We start from the raw sequence: 16,217 nt of genomic DNA on the forward strand, positions 1-16,217 counted from the left end.
TATCCCGACCACAATAATCCAGTTCATATCACACCAGGATTGTTCAGATTGACTCTGAGGTTTAATAAAACACGGGAGTGAACAAAGCGAGCTGCGTTGTGGCTGTTTGGGTTTACAAGACTTTTAAATGTCACTGGAGGTGATAATTAGAGATCATGTGAAAGTCAGCACAATACATGAAATATCAACTTTCATATTATGCACTACATCATATCATATCGAACATACACGTATTAAGGTGCAATTTAAAAAAAGGACAACTTATTTCTGGGATAAGTGTCTAGTGGGCTATAATTGTCTTTTTATCACATCTTTGTGTCGGGATGGTGTGAATGTGTTTGTTGTTTCATCTGCTCCGCCTCCTCACGCTCTGTTCAAGTAAGCCTTAAAGGTATAATGTACACCATCTGTTTATCTATTTAAATAGCAAAAAAAACAAATATACACTTTGTAAATATACTGTGGAGTGATGACTTCCTAAAGAGAAGAGTGAAGTCAAACTGCCTCCGGATTTGTTGTTCTGAGCTCTGCGTTCACATCGACAGGACGACGCTTCCTTCAGCGTGTTTATGTTTCGCACCGAGTCTCAAATATGTTTTACATGTTTTTGTTTTTACACATGAACCCCACCACATAGGGGTAGAGAGACAGCCCCGGCCCCACCAAGGGACGCTGTGTTATAACGGAGGGTTGTCACAAGAGCAAAGGAGAAAAGAAGGAGAACCAACAGACTTTCTGCAGCCTAAAAAGACAACCACATAACAACTGAATCAGCTTTGAGGTGCATGTTTAACTTAAAATTGATAAAAAAAAAAAAATCTTGTTTCAGATGTTTATTAGTGCTCATCTTTCTTTGTTTCATAAAAATAGTGAAACAGGACAGGGAAGGTGTGGAGACAGGGGGGAGGAGGGAGCTGAGGGATGAAGGAGGTGGTTCTGAAGCATTGTTTTGATCTGAAAATCTGTACTAATGTGTGCATTGTTCACCTTTTTACAGTCTATGGTGGAGACAGGGGGGAGGAGGGAGCTGAGGGATGAAGGATGTGGGTCTGAAGCATTGTTTTGATCTCTAAATCTCTACTACCAGCGTACTTAATGTGTGTATTGTTCAGCCTTTCAACTGAGAAATAAGTACACCATTGTTCTGATGGTCAGTTGTATTGATGTTATAAATCAATATGTGTGACACCCTGAGGAGTTTAGTAATAAGGCTGAGATTCACATTTATTGAGTGGAGATAATACGCTTATGCTGTTACTTACTGTTACTGCTGTCGGTTTATTTTTTTTACTGTAGAGAGAAAAGCTGAAGTACATCCTAAACTGTGAGAGGAGGAGAGAGTCAAGTGAGTGGAAGAGAAGCCACAAAGCACCTCTGCAAAGTATTCTGTCTCAAAAGTGGGATCAAGTCAGTCACAGTTTGCTTCACACATGAGTGAACTAACTCTCAGACACACACACACACACACACACACACGAGCGCAGAGAGAAGTGTGCAGCCGTCCCAGCCTGCCTGACACAGATTTAAACGAGGCTCGATGAATTATTAAGAGTGAGTCTTGTTCACCTCTGTCTGACAGGCAGGGCTAAAAGAAAACCACGAGGGGAACATACACTCTTCATACCACACTAAAACTGTTGTGGCTGCTTTCAAAAACCACACTGCGGAAACTGTGTGTCATGTTTCCAGCGGGCAAGTAAGGACAGAGGCAATGGAGTTCAATCTCTTTTTGTGTTTCGTATGCATCATACAAAGAAACATAAACCTCTTTGGTATATGCCGCACAGAAGTTTGGAAGTCCGAAGCTTTGGATGCAAAAAAAAGACCCTCAGTGTGTCATGCACCCACACACAAGGTGCAGCATCTGCATGAGGGCTTTGATTGAACTCCACATTAAAGACATGGACCACACATTCAAAGTTTAGAGCAACTTCTCTGAAGAACATGCACACTGGGTGTTGGTTTGGAGCCTGGATTTGTCAAACAAAGCCGGACTTTCACCCAGGAGTTGAGGCTCATTATTTACCAATGACTTTTAAAGGCAGGGTTGGTCATTTCCTCCAGATCCACTTTTTAAGATTCTGGTTGAAATCGTCTTTAGGTCCTGACAGACATTAATAACTCATGTTCTCTGAAAAAGAAAAGAAGAAAATCCGTCATCTGTATCAGTTTGTAGACCTGTAAAAACTTTGACCAATGTCTGCCACGAGGTACCAATCTGATGAACCAATCAGGCGCCTCCCTGTCTCCCTGCTCGTTCTCTACATCTTGAGAGCACTAGCCCACACTCAAAGAGTTTATACTGAGAGTTTATTTACAGCTGAATGAGACATGAGACGACGTAGTTTCTACACAATGAAAGCGATCATGCATGTAAGTGAGTGGGCGTGGCTTTTGAAGGGAGCGCAGAGGGGAGGGGGTGGGTGTAGACGGAGCACTGAGGGAATGCTACTTTCAAAAATAATGCTAGTTTTTAAAAAATTACCAACCCTGCCTTTAAAGGAACAATTTGTAACAGATAGAAGAAATGAACGTATCTTGTTAAACTTTATGATTTGCTGTTATTTTAAGTCTTTATCCCAGAAAGGCAGAACACTAACTCACTAATAAACATTCAGAGTATGCAGTAACACAACTCATGTAGAGTAAGTGTGCAGGTTTATCTTCCTGCACTCACCTGATGTGTGTATAACTAGAACCCTTTAGAAGCAACAACTCAAGCCCAACAGCTGCTTTAGTTTGACTTTTGACAAATTGTACTATTGTCACTTTTATGGCTGTTTCTGTCTGTTTGTTGTTTTTCTGTTTCGATGAGATCTAGGAGACATTTTTACCCTCTGTATGTCCTGTACATATGGCAGAAAAAAGACAATGAAGTTACTTTCTCTTGTCTTATGGAATGAGAACACATTGGAGCATCTTATATTGTCACTGATTGAGCTACACTGAGGAGTTTCTGGCCCTGTGCATCCCATGTAATGTGCATCTAAATAACACGCTGAAGGGCTTTTCGGCAAAGAGTAGGCATTAGAAAACTTAGGAATGAGAACACATTGGCAACCAGTAAACATCAGCTCACCTGCTGGACTAATTTGATGAACTTGATTAACCGTAACAATCTACCATGCCTCCTGTATTTCCCTTTATGAAGCTACTTTTAAACTCAGAGCGGCTTCTCTGATACATTTTAAGATGTATTTCATCCAAACTATAGCTGCACTAATCAAAGTTTTTATAATTGTATCTATGAAAATAGTTAGTAAAAGTAAGGTTTACTTGAAAAGAGGCGGTCCACTGGGAGTTATTCTTATTTATTGTATTGTATAGTGCATCAAGTGTTTGCACAACACCAGTTTCTTCTCTGCATGCAGGTCTGCACTTTTTGGCTTTAACATCACCTCCTTTAGAAGTCCTGCTGCTCTCTTTCTGAGACTTTGGAGATTTCTTCTTCTTCACTTTTCTTACATCAGCTGAAGTCTACGATCCTGTGTGTCCCTGCTCGCACTGAGCCTCTCCGTCAGCTGACTTTAATGCACTCTGATTACAGTAGCATTGGTCTATAGTATTTCATTAATCAAACATCAAAACCTTTTATCACTCTCTGTCTCCAGAGCAGCGTCAGAGCTCTGAATGCTCCTTCCTGAGGGGAGGAACAGTGTTATTGTTAAAAGTCTTTCATCATTGGTGTTTTTCAGGAATGTGGTGGGAAGTCTAAAAGTCTCTCTTGCTGTCAAACTAGGTTGAGATGAGTGTGACTGTGAAGATACTACTACTACTACATACTTTTTGAAGCGGTCAGTGAGTCGTATTAGTTAAATGAGAATTCCTGAAAAGTATTTAATAACAAGTTCCTGCTTTATGTTCGTGAGATTTGGAGAAGAAAGATGTGTGTTCAATGTTTGATAGGAGCCGTCTCACACTGATTCAGCACCATGGACAGAGCCTCACATAACTTCAGTGTAGGGAGAGTCTTTTCAGAGTGCTGCAGCTTCATTTTGATCATTTTTGAGGACGTAGAGATTTGACAATAATAAAACGGTCAAATCAATGAGAGACACAGCTGCATCAGTAGTGTCGTCAGATGCAGCTGGACGCAGGTTTTAATCACAATCCTAAATCTTGCGAGCTCACAATGGACTCCTATCAACACAAATTGTTGTTTTAATGGTTTGTGTTCATGTGTGGACTCAACAACAGTACAACATGTTGATTTGTGAACTGTGGATGTGCTTACATTTCTATTTCTACTTTTGACACAACATGGTTGGTTTGGTGTTTTTTCTCACTGCTTCTGCTTAATTTTACAATCAGACACATGTAGAGAAGTTTCAAGATTAAAAAAATAGTCATGAATTGTTTTTTATTGATAACAACAGTTTAGATGAAGTTCAATCAAATGTTTTTAATTTCATGTTAACTTCATGGCAATAGCCAAAATCAGGAAATATTATAAAGAGCACCAAAGAGGCACACGGGGAGGTTTGTATAGAAGGTGTGGTCCAATAAGCACAGAACTTCCACCCGTTATAGGTTTGTTTTTCTAATAACTAACCAAGAGGTTTTCTGAAAAATGGTAGTTTAATCAGGTTAAAGCTCCAAACTTTCAGTTTGTGTTGGTTTTTTCTTCTGAGAAACAAAACATCTCTTTGTTTTTCTCATGTAGGACTCCTGAAAGTCCATGGATCCATCAATACATCCATAATCCATCCATCCTCCCATCCATACTTTCATCCATCCATCCATCCATCCAATCATCCATCCATCCATCCTCCCATCCATACTTTCATTCATCCATCCATCCAGTCGTCCATCCAGCCAGCCAGCAATCCATCATCCATCCATCTTTACATCATCCATCCATCCTCCCATCCATCCATTCATCCATCCATCCAATCATCCATCCATCTATCCAATCGTCCATCCATCCATACATACATTCATTCATCCATCCATCGAGCCAGCCGGCAATCCATCATCCATCCATCTTTACATCATCCATCCATCCTCCCATTCAAACATCCATCCATCCATCCATCCTCCCATTCAAACATCCATCCATCCATCCATCCTCCCATTCAAACATTCATCCATCCATCCATCCATCTATTCATCCATCCATCCATCCTCCCATTCAATCATCCATCCAATCATCTATCCATCCATCCATACATACATTCATTCATCCATCCATCAAGCCAGCCGGCAATCCATCATCCATCCATCTTTACATCATCCATCCATCCTCCCATTCAAACATCCATCCATCCATCTATTCATCCAGCCATCCATACATACATTCATCCATCCATCCATCTATTCATCCAGCCATCCATACATACATTCATTCATCCATCCATCCAGCCAGCCAGCAATCCGTCATCCATCCATCTTTACATCATCCATCCATCCTCCCATTCAAACATCCATCCATCCATCCATCCTCCCATCCATCCATTCATTCATCCATCCATCCAATCATCCATCCATACATACATACATACATACATTCATTCATCCATCCAGTCGTCCATCCAGCCAGCAATCCGTCATCCATCCATCTTTACATCATCCATCCATCCTCCCATCCATCCATTCATCCATCCACCCATCCAATCATCCATCCATCCATCCATCCATCCATACATACATTCATTCATCCATCCATCGAGCCAGCCGGCAATCCATCATCCATCCATCTTTACATCATCCATCCATCCTCCCATTCAAACATCCATCCATCCATCTATTCATCCATCCATCCATCCATCCTCCCATTCAAACATTCATCCATCCATCCATTCATCCATCCATCCATCCATCTATTCATCCATCCATCCATCCTCCCATTCAAACATTCATCCATCCATTCATTCGTCTATCCATCCAGTCGTCCATCCAGCCAGCAATCCTTCCATCATCCATCCATCTTTACATCATCCATCCTTCCATTCAAACATGAATCCATCCATCTATTCATCCATCCATCCATCCTCCCATCCATCCAGCTAGCAATCCAGCAATCCGTCATCCATCCATCCATCCATCCATCCATCCATACATTCATTCATCCATCCATCCAGTCGTCCATCCAGCCAGCAATCCTTCCATCATCCATCCATCTTTACATCATCCATCCTTCCATTCAAACATTAATCCAACTAAACAACCATCCATCCATCCATCCTCCCATTCAAACATTCATCCATCCATCCATTCATCCATCCATCCATCTATTCATCCATCCATCCATCCTCCCATTCAAACATCCATCCATACATTCATTCATCCATTCATCCAGTCGTCCATCCAGCCAGCAATCCTTCCATCATCCATCCATCTTTACATCATCCATCCTTCCATTCAAACATTAATCCAACTAAACAACCATCCATCCAGCCAGCAATCCAGCAATCCGTCATCCATCTTTCTCTTCTCCTGACCTTCTCACATAATTTAATTGTTTCATTCCTTCATGTTTCCAAATTCGATCTCTTTGTTTCTGTCTCTGTGTCGGTTCACCGCTACTGAAGAACAGAAAGTAAGACAAATAGAGGGACAACAGATTGAGTTTTAAGACAGATACTTGTTTTGCCACAGCAAGCTGACAACCCAGAGAGGAAGAGAAAACTAATACTCTGTTTCTCCTCCTCTCCTCTCCTCTTCTCTTCTCTCTCTCTCTCATCTTGTTACTGTCAATGTGACCCTCCGCCCTGCACGCTGTTTTACACATAAACCTATTTTCTCTCCTCACCGGCCTCGCCCTCCTGTGTCGACGCGCTGACTTTCAATCTCGCTTTGTTGTACGCCTTGACCCTGTTTCCATATTGATTTTCTTTCCTTTTCTCCTTTTCATTGAACATAACCCTGTACCCTTGACCGATCGCTCTTTGTGTTATTACATACACCGCCTGACAAATTCCAATAACACACAAACCTAATGTCATTACATTGTTTTCTATGTGACCACCATATCCATCGACCTTTCTGCTTACGTCTACCCATGCCCTTTCTCTTCTATCGTCCCTTCATTCCTCCGTCCTTCCCTCTGTCTTCCCTCCAGCCGTGTGTCTGGTGCTCGGCTGTATTATCTTCCCAAACGGCTGGGACACAGAGATCATCCGGGACATGTGCGGAGAGGACACAGGGAGGTACACCCTGGGTAACTGCTCCGTGCGCTGGGCTTACATATTGGCTATCATCGGCATCCTGAACAGCCTCATCCTCTCCTTCCTGGCCTTTGTGCTCGGCAACCGGCAGAGCGACTTCCTGCAAGAGGAGCTGAAGGCCGACCACAAAGGTAAGACGTGGAAAACAGACATAAGAATTGGCACTTTGGTTTTGATAACAGGATAAAAAAGGTATTTTTGTCAACAATTAATACACTTTGCATTCTGTCTAACACTCAGATCATTGTCCTACCGGGACGTAGATGGCCTAGCGTTTAGGCCCATGTACGGCGGCTATAGTCCTCTAAGTGGTTGGCGCAAGTTGGAGTCCAACCTGTGGCTCCTTTCCCACGTCTTTACCCACTCCTGCTAGCTTGCGATGAATTTTCCTGAGTATTTCCTGCTGTGTTAACATGTCAGCTCACCCGAAATTCACATGGACAATTTGGCTGTTTGTGTTCAAACAAGCAGCTCAACTCTGAAACTTCAGGAAGTTTTCAGGAGTTTTGTGCACAAGTTAAAGCCCTGCACATAACATGGAGTGTATCGTGACATCAGACCGTTTGGAGATTTTCCCTTCATGACATCAGAAAGGACAGTAGCCCCTCCCCCAGGTGGGTGACACTCCCACAGCTAGGTGTTTGTTCTGCCCTCTGAGTCTGCCTTCTCACCGTAAACAATAGGACATGGAGCGAGAAAGCCCGAGACACCCGAGCCCTTCCAGAGAGGGGGGCGTGGTCAGACACAGCTCATTTACATATTTAAAGGTACAGACACAGAAACAGCCTGTTCTGAGCAGGGCTGAAATAGAGGGGTTTATAGACATGATCAAATACAGGATCAGAGTGGATTTAGAACAAGAAACTTCACACACATGTTTTGTGGAGCTCTGAGACTTATTCAAACTGGTTGAAAAGGAGGAGAATATGTGACCTTTAAATATACTTACCATAACCATTGATTAATGCAACTCAAACACAGTCACACGCAGACAACCAGCTTCTCATCAAACAGCTCATCAAAGCTGTGTTTCCCTATTTTTTTCAACAGTGTGTCAGATTTGATAACTCAATAAATAAAAGGCAAATCATTGAGTTTGACTTGTTGAAAAAAAGTGAAATCGGTTTTAAAGTAAAGCTGAGCAAACTAAATTACAGATGCTCTAAAAAAATGTGCACACATCTTAAAATAAGGACACGTGTTGTTTAATTGCTTTGCATGCATGATTAGTGATCAGTCCATGCAGGGTGTGACCTGAATAAATCAGCGTTCTGTGCACTTCAATTAATCATGAAAATGATTTAATGTCAGCACATGACAGCATTTTACTAAATTCGATCATGGTAGAGACATTCAATGCACGGTATGTCAAAGCGCCGCCGGGGGCCTCTCAATCAAAACATTAACAAAAGATGACGTCAAGGCTAGCAGGGAATCATGGGAGTTCTCTCTTGTAATAAATAAAAAAATCTAAATTAGATTTTTCAATGTTAACATTGTCATAAAATTCTAAATTTTTTACCTTTAAGCAACTTTTTCTCCCCCATAACAACGTCCTCACCCTCAAACGTCCCCCCTCTCCTCTAACTCTGTTTTCAGCGGTGTGTTTTTAAAGCTGGAGTGTTAACGGTAAATGTTGGTTTCATGTTGTTATAAAGAGCATCATCAGACGAGTTTAGCTGCCTTAAGGAAGATAAAAATAAAACTCCCCCAGTTCCTCTGAGTGTGTGTGGAGGAAGTTTCCATGGTTACGAGTCAGATTGTGGCTCTGGTTTCCTCTCCGTGCATGCGTCTCTGTTTCACTCTTTACCTCGCAGTCTTTCTCACTCTCTCTGTTTGTCCTTTGTTTTCTCTCTCTCTCTCTCTCTCATTGTCTCTTTGGTCTCTATCTTTGTCTCCTTTCTGACTTTTTTCTCTGAAGCATCATGTCCATCAGATGCGGGCCATCATACAGACATTATCCAATATTGGAGATAATCTCCTTTTGTTATATAACTTAGCTGCACCCACAAGCTCCTAATTTCATTGATGTCCTCACTCAGCTGTAGACATAGAAACATTTCTTCATATCTAACAGGAGGCGAAATAGAGGGAGCTCAAATGAACTTAAACAGAGCTGATCAGATGTGACGTAGAATAAAGCAGCATAAATGAAAAGATGCATCTCCTCGAAAGTTTCAGCTCGATTATTCAAATGCGTATCAAGCTTATTATCATATTTCAAAACAAATACATTTAGTTGTGATGATTTTTTTCCCAAACTGTTTAATTTCAATAATCTTGTATCTTTTTTTTAAGCATTTTTGGTGAATCAGACGAGACGGTTTTGTAGTTTGCACACATCACTCCAACTTCTTAGCCTGCACATAATGTAATACATATCAGAGCTGGAGTTCTTTGTTTCCCTCACGGTGATTAAATATCTTAAACTCAACAAACATCGACATGGTGGCTCGAGAACATGTGTTTTATTTAGTTTCTGTCAATAAATTCCAACAAGAAAAACACTGCAGTGATCAAACTCACAACACTTCATACACATAATATATTCTGATAATTTTGCCATGAGTTTAAACGTACTACAAAACCTGCAGGAGAATACATGCACTGCAAAAACTACATTTATAGTCTAATTTCTGGTCAAAATATCTCATAATGCTTAATAGAAGCCACATTCAGCTGACATGTCCACATCTTCTTTTAAGATATTACTGGCAAAAATGACGCCTGAATTGCTTGTAACATTTAAAAAATGGTGCCAATGCAGTAAGCAAAATTGATTTGTTAAGTTTCTTGTATAAAGAAAAAAAAAAGTAAATTTTGTTTGCTGTATTGGCATCTTTTTTAAATCATTACAAGCTTTCAGGCGTTCATTTTTCTTTACTTTTTACATCTTGAAATAAGATGATCATCTGGACTCGTCAGGTGAAAGTGGCTCAGTGTAAGAGCAGTGAGATATTGTTGCACTTGATAAGATTTGAGTTTTTGCAGTTTTGATTTGAGTGCACCTAAAGGGACAAATTAGTATAGAATAGAATAGAATAGAATAGAATAGAATAGAATAGAATAGAATTACTTTATTGATCCCAAACTGGGAAATTGTGGCATTACAGCAGCAGGTTGTCCAAACACACAATATGAGTAAAAAACACAATATTAGCAATCTAAACACAATATAATATTAAATACAAAGTAAATAAGTACTAAAAGATATCAAAAATAAGAATGGGAATATATACAACCAGGATTAAACTAAGCATTACTAGTCTTAAATAGGAAGATGAAATATGGAAGAAATGTAGTATGCAACTAATTGCCATAAAAAAAAGAATGCATTTATTTCAGAGTTAATTAATTAATCAATCAGGATTAACTTGTTAATGCTGACAGCCCTAATTGAACAAAGAGAAGCTTTATTAATCTCTCTCTCTTTTTGTCTCTTCCTCAGATTTCGTCGTGTCACGGGTAAGTTCACGCCGTTGTTTGTGTTAAAGTTGTGTAGTGATTGTGCGTCTCATGGTTGTGAGTGGTGTTAACTGTGTGTGAACATATAGCAGTTTGCATGGGTTCAGTTCAGTACATGCTTTCCTAATTTCTGACACACAGAAATTTAAACGCATCAAACTCAAAATTATGAAGCCTAAAAAATAACTGAAAAGTACGAATGGTCATTTATTTAAACCAATTAGACGTCTGCTCAGGATGAAGATGGATGACTTTATTCTTGGCGTTACATTAAAGGGGTCATATTATACTTTTTCTGGTTTTATATGCTCTTTAGTGTGTTTTCCATGTGTCCTGTGCATGTTTAGGCACATCTATGTGCAAAAATTCAAAGTCGAAGCGAGTGGGTCCTTGTGTTCCTGAGCTCAGGCTGTCAGGTACACTCACTGTGTAATGTATGTAATATCTGCATTCTTCTATTTTTCAAGTGTCTCTCTTTGCAGTGGGTTGTCTTAAATGTTTCTTAACCACCACACTACCACCAAATGTGATTTCTTGTGTCTCACAGTCCCATCACATGAAAGTAATTCTGCATGTAACTGCCAGTTTTTGTTACTTCAAACATCGCAGTAATCTATTCCTGTTCACTGAGTTCAGCTTCCCTCAGCCGACCTACCTGGTGTCAGCTCAGATATCCTGCTCATTCCTCATGAAAACATGATGTTTGGTCACATTAGAGAGCGTGGTAAACTGATAAAAAAAAATCCACACAGGGGGACATGGCTGAAGGCTAGAGAGCGTCGTCTGTGCCGAGGTGGCGCTGTATAGACGAAGAGGCGCAATCAGTGTGGAAAACAAAAGGGTGGTTGCATGCTGTGGAAAACACCCTCAGGTGCAATGTTTTCCCAAAGGAGCGAGGTGTACCGCGAGTCGAGAGGAGCCGTCAAGTCGAGGGAGGACTTTGGGTGAGGAGTGTGTCTGCAGCTGCGAACACCGGGCCCTGCAGCCGCTCTGTGCGTGTGTGTCAGCATCAAAGAAACACAGGACGGGAAAATCAGCTTAATTACAAGCCAAAAACATTAATGAGATGTTAGCAGCTGTGTGCGCCGCAGAGCATGAAAAAGACATTGTTGAAAGCACCAGCACGAGGAAAACTATCTCTGCCCGATAGTGATGAAGAAGAGGAGGAAATGAGCGACGTCTCATTGCGCCGGGATGTGTTTTCTGTCTCAAAATAGTAAAGGAACAATACTCGAGAGGGGTGTTTTTATGTACACTCTTCATAGAAACAAATCTCTGCACACCTGAATGTATGACGTCACCGTCAAAGGAGGGTAAAACTGTGCAGGAGCCCTTCTCATCGCCTCTATGTACACTCACTTCATCTATTTATTTAATATATTATGTATCTTTGGGGGTAGATTTAGGGCTACAAATATGAAGGAATTTCTTTGTTACATGTTCTAATGTGTGCGCTCATCAACAAATACTTCAGAAGTTGATTATCAACAGGGGCGTGTCCAGACTTTTTTTTTAACTGGGGTGGCCCACCTGCGGCTCTGACTTATGCAGACGTGGCATGACGTGATGTTTGAGGCCACACGCACGCAAATGAATTACATTTTTTTTTTACCCTTTTTATCCCCACTAATGATGTGCACTTGTAAGTAAAACAATTTGGCCTTATATAAATCTTAGATTGAGTCTTCAGGGACTCAAAAACAAAGATCAATGTGCACAGTCACAATGTTAAGTACTTGTACAATGTCTAACTTAAAAAGAAAACATCTATTGGCAATTAAGTCCATTGCGAGTTAGACAGTGCATGAATTTTTTCTTGGAATAGTAGATTTTTACTTGAGTCCCACCTCTGATTAGGCAAATTATAGATTTGGATTTTGGGGTTGCAACCTGGAGTGGGCAATCGGATTTCAAGGACACGCCCCTGATTATCAAGAATGTCACTTTTTTTATTTTTAAGACGGGAAAAAGCCAAGGCAAACGTCTTTAGAGGAATGTTTAAAATGCCTTTATTTAATTGTCCGGTTCTATAAGAAGCACATGATCCCATCAGTCGAGATGCTAAAACATGCGTCCCCGGTGTCTTTGAACTGGTGTGAGTGTGACACAGTGAGCGTCTTCAGAAAAGCATTCAACCTTGACCTTTAGTTGAAGGTCATTAAAACAATCGATGACTCTGAAACTGTTTCCTCCTCGCAGCTCCATCTTGGCTCTACTCTCCGAATGGATGGAGTAAGATCAGTTTTTTTCTCTATTAGTATCTATGAAGTGCTGATCCAGGTCTGCAGCATGACGCCCCCTCTGCATGCAGTCCAAACACCGACCTGATTATGACACACTGATGGCTGTCCTCTTCCTCTGTCCTGTAAAGGGCTTTGCACCGTGAACCCTCTTTAACCTCTCCTTGTGTTGTCTGTGCGTTTTTAGAAATGTAGAGTTTTATATTCCCCTCTTGGATGAAAAGGTGGATTCAGTGTTCCTGATTAGTTTAGCTTTAAATACTTGAATCAAGTAGAAACTTTGGATTTATCTAACTCCTCCTGGATCAGGAATATTCACATGCTGTATCTCCTGTGTTTAATACAAGTTGTGGAGCGACTCACCAACAGGATGCTCCTCATTGTGACCTCATTATAGACGGGCCGGGCCGTAGCTTTCATGTGCAGGTTTTCACAGTATGCACTCCTAAACATTTCCGGAGAATTTGAGTAGGGCTGCTGCCCCTGAAATCTTCCTGATCTTGTTGTTCGCACACGCACCTCACAGAGGGAATAAACGCTACCACCCCCTCCCACTTCCTCGAGGTGAATTATCCTGATTATCTCCGGCTGCGTTCTCACATCAGCTCACTCAGACTTCATGCAGGAACAAAAATACTAGGGTGCTGGCAGGAGGAACTCCAAGGAAAAAATTCAGCTGTTAGCGTTCACACATGCAGCTCACCCTGAAAACTTTTTCTGGAGGTTTGTGCAAGTGTGAAAAAGTGATCTTTGTGTGCAATGACAAATCATCATGAAACTAAAAGTCAAACCATACAAATGTGATTAATCTGTTTGAAACAAAATGCTCTCCAGGAGAAGTCTGCGCTGACAGAACGAGTCGTATGACGGGAGAGAAAATGTGTTACAGTGTGACCTTTTCCCGCTTATTGCATTAGTGCGTTTATTTATGTTTGTTTTGGTCCTTTTCATTTTCCACATCATCTCGCCGGCTCGCTCTGACTCATATGTCAGAGCCCTCCTGCCGTCTCTCTCACTTCACAGAGCAGCAGGAGGGAGAGAGAGTGTGTGGAGACAACTGTCCAAAACCACAGACTACTAAATCATTATGTTTAAAATGTAGCAGAGGCAAACAGCAGGATGGAAGAGCTGGACTCTAATAACTTCATCAACATGTCTTTGACTGCTGTTAAAGTCATCAATGTCCCAGTCTGATGGATATGGAAAAATAACTTTAAAGTCCCATTTACATTTTCCATTTTACAATCCAACAATCCTGTGTTAAATGTTTTTATATTTCAATAAAGTATTCTCTGAGTTATCTGAATGTTTTAACATCTAAATACATGTATTTTCTCTTCCTGTAAAAAGTCAAAGTCTGCAGACTCATCCTGCACTCAGGGACATTTACACATTTTTCAACTAATTTTGTCCAAGCTAACAATCCAATCAAATTCCCTCCAACGTTATGTCCCGCCTTCTATCTTCAGTACAGACACCTGACAACGCATGACTTAGTCTGGGTCCTCTCCTCCTCTTGTTGTCCCCTCATCTCTCCTCTTTCCCTCCCAAATCACATGTTTGTATTATTTTATGAAGCATATTGTAACTGAAGCTGTCCTCACAACGTCCCTCTCTCTCTTTTCTCTCTCTCTGTTTCTCCTCTAGATTGAGATCCGCGACTCAAAGGATCCAAGATATGCGGTCCATCGTTTCCACTGAGAACAGAACTTCCTCTCCTCCTCTTTAAGTCCCTCCCCCTCCTCCCCCAATCCCTCCTCGTTCTCCTCCTCTTCCTCCTCTGAGTTCTTCAGGTTTAACCCTGATCTGGACTTGGATGTGGTCTTGGAGGCCAAAACAAAGGACCGTCAGCTTGACCAAACTCTGGGATCAAAACAAAAAGTACAGAGATATTGTTTAAAAAAAGATGATATATCAAAGATTATAAGGTGATTTATTGTGATCAAATGCTTGCAGCTGGAGTATTCTATGAAAATATACATATTTTTACTGAGTGGATTATTTCCACCTTTAAAAGTGACAATTTAAGTGCGTATAAAAAAGCACACAGGTGCTACTTCTATAAAAATATATGTAATGAAAAGATGCACACAGGTTAAAAAAAAGATGATTTTGTACAGCCACAGTGTAATTTTTACATCTTTTTCAAGTCAATTTTCAACTTCTCTTTGTACAAGACGACTTCTGATCCGCTCAGATACAAAAATAAATCACTTGACATGTTTCTATGGAAACAGGGAAAAAAGGAGAAGAAGAAAAAAAAAAACACGTCCAAGCATCTTCTCCCTGAACATGACACAACATCCATGTGAGCTGTGGAGTAGTGCAACCTGTTTCATTGTCAAATCATGATTTCATTTTTAAAAAGTGTGGATTCAGCACGTCTTTAAACGTGTGTAATTCGCCATATTCCCACGGCAGCCATATTCCTTTGACGTCACCTGCAGGGTGGGAAACTCAAACGCCGTTATTATGTCTTACTGCTGTGTTCAAGCCGCCGTGCAAATTGTATAAACAGAAAATCGAACAAAAAGCTAACTTTAGAGTTTGACACTTTCACACGAGAAGATAGCAAAGGTGTAGATGCCTCAATTTCTGAGTTGTTAGCTTACAGTCGTGTTTTTGCAGGAAATTGGTTGAACCGTAGAAATCGTTCAGTCAGACGGACGTCTCACATTTTGTAATGTTATGAAATGTCGACTGCAGCAGCAGAACATCGTTTGTGATTAGCATCGAGGCTCGGAGCTCATCACTCCTCACAGGTTTATTTTACATGAGGAGTGATGAGGTGATATCTTGAAACCTTTTGTCAGAGCCTGCAGGTGGATGCTGAAGTGATGGAGAGTGTAATACTGGTGCAGGGCAGAGCAGAGCAGAGAGAGAGAGACTGGAAATCTTGCAGCTTAAATTGACGACCAAATCGAGAGGATGTCATTCAATCTGTTGAATGAGCTGTTGGAAGAGTTATCAAATGTCTTTACTGTCATTAAAATATGACTAAGCAGCAACCTCCCGTTTTGGAAAATGAAGCTAATGTGGAAGTGCAAAACTGCAGTTCATCGAGTGTCCACTAGAGGGCTGGCTGCAGAAGCCGTTGAAGTCACATACACACCCATTCAAAAAAGCCTGTTTTTATAGCAGATATTAGTATCTTTACAGGCTGGTTCAAAAAATGAAATAGGTGTGATTAGCTCATGTCTCGATCTGCTCACACTGTACGCAGGGTGATTTTTTTGATAACTCGTTTGCTTTGGTTTTATGAAGGATAAGCGTTATGTACAATAAGGCGTTTAGCTGACCTGACTGACAGGTGGGTGCGATGTAACGGTTTGTCAAGAGGCTTAAA

The 16,217-nt window shown here is 40.9% G+C and overlaps 1 protein-coding gene across 2 annotated transcripts in view; it reads left to right on the forward strand.

Moving 5' to 3' along the window:
• lhfpl4a (LHFPL tetraspan subfamily member 4a) overlaps positions 1–15,229 on the forward strand; it is a 30,991-nt gene extending 15,762 nt beyond the window's left edge. The window contains exons 2-5 of one of the 2 annotated variants that reach the window (XM_061041523.1): positions 7,061–7,297; positions 10,615–10,631; positions 12,831–12,863; positions 14,519–15,229. In XM_061041523.1, the coding sequence (XP_060897506.1) occupies positions 7,061–7,297; positions 10,615–10,631; positions 12,831–12,863; positions 14,519–14,572 (341 nt within the window). In that variant the 3' untranslated portion in view covers positions 14,573–15,229. The remainder of the gene's footprint in view (positions 1–7,060; positions 7,298–10,614; positions 10,632–12,830; positions 12,864–14,518) is intronic. The other variant, XM_061041524.1, reaches the window with a different exon arrangement.
• Positions 15,230–16,217: the final 988 nt, after the last annotated feature.

This window comes from Labrus mixtus, chromosome 7 (assembly GCF_963584025.1).
Source record: "Labrus mixtus chromosome 7, fLabMix1.1, whole genome shotgun sequence".
Classification (NCBI taxonomy): Eukaryota; Metazoa; Chordata; class Actinopteri; order Labriformes; family Labridae; genus Labrus; species Labrus mixtus.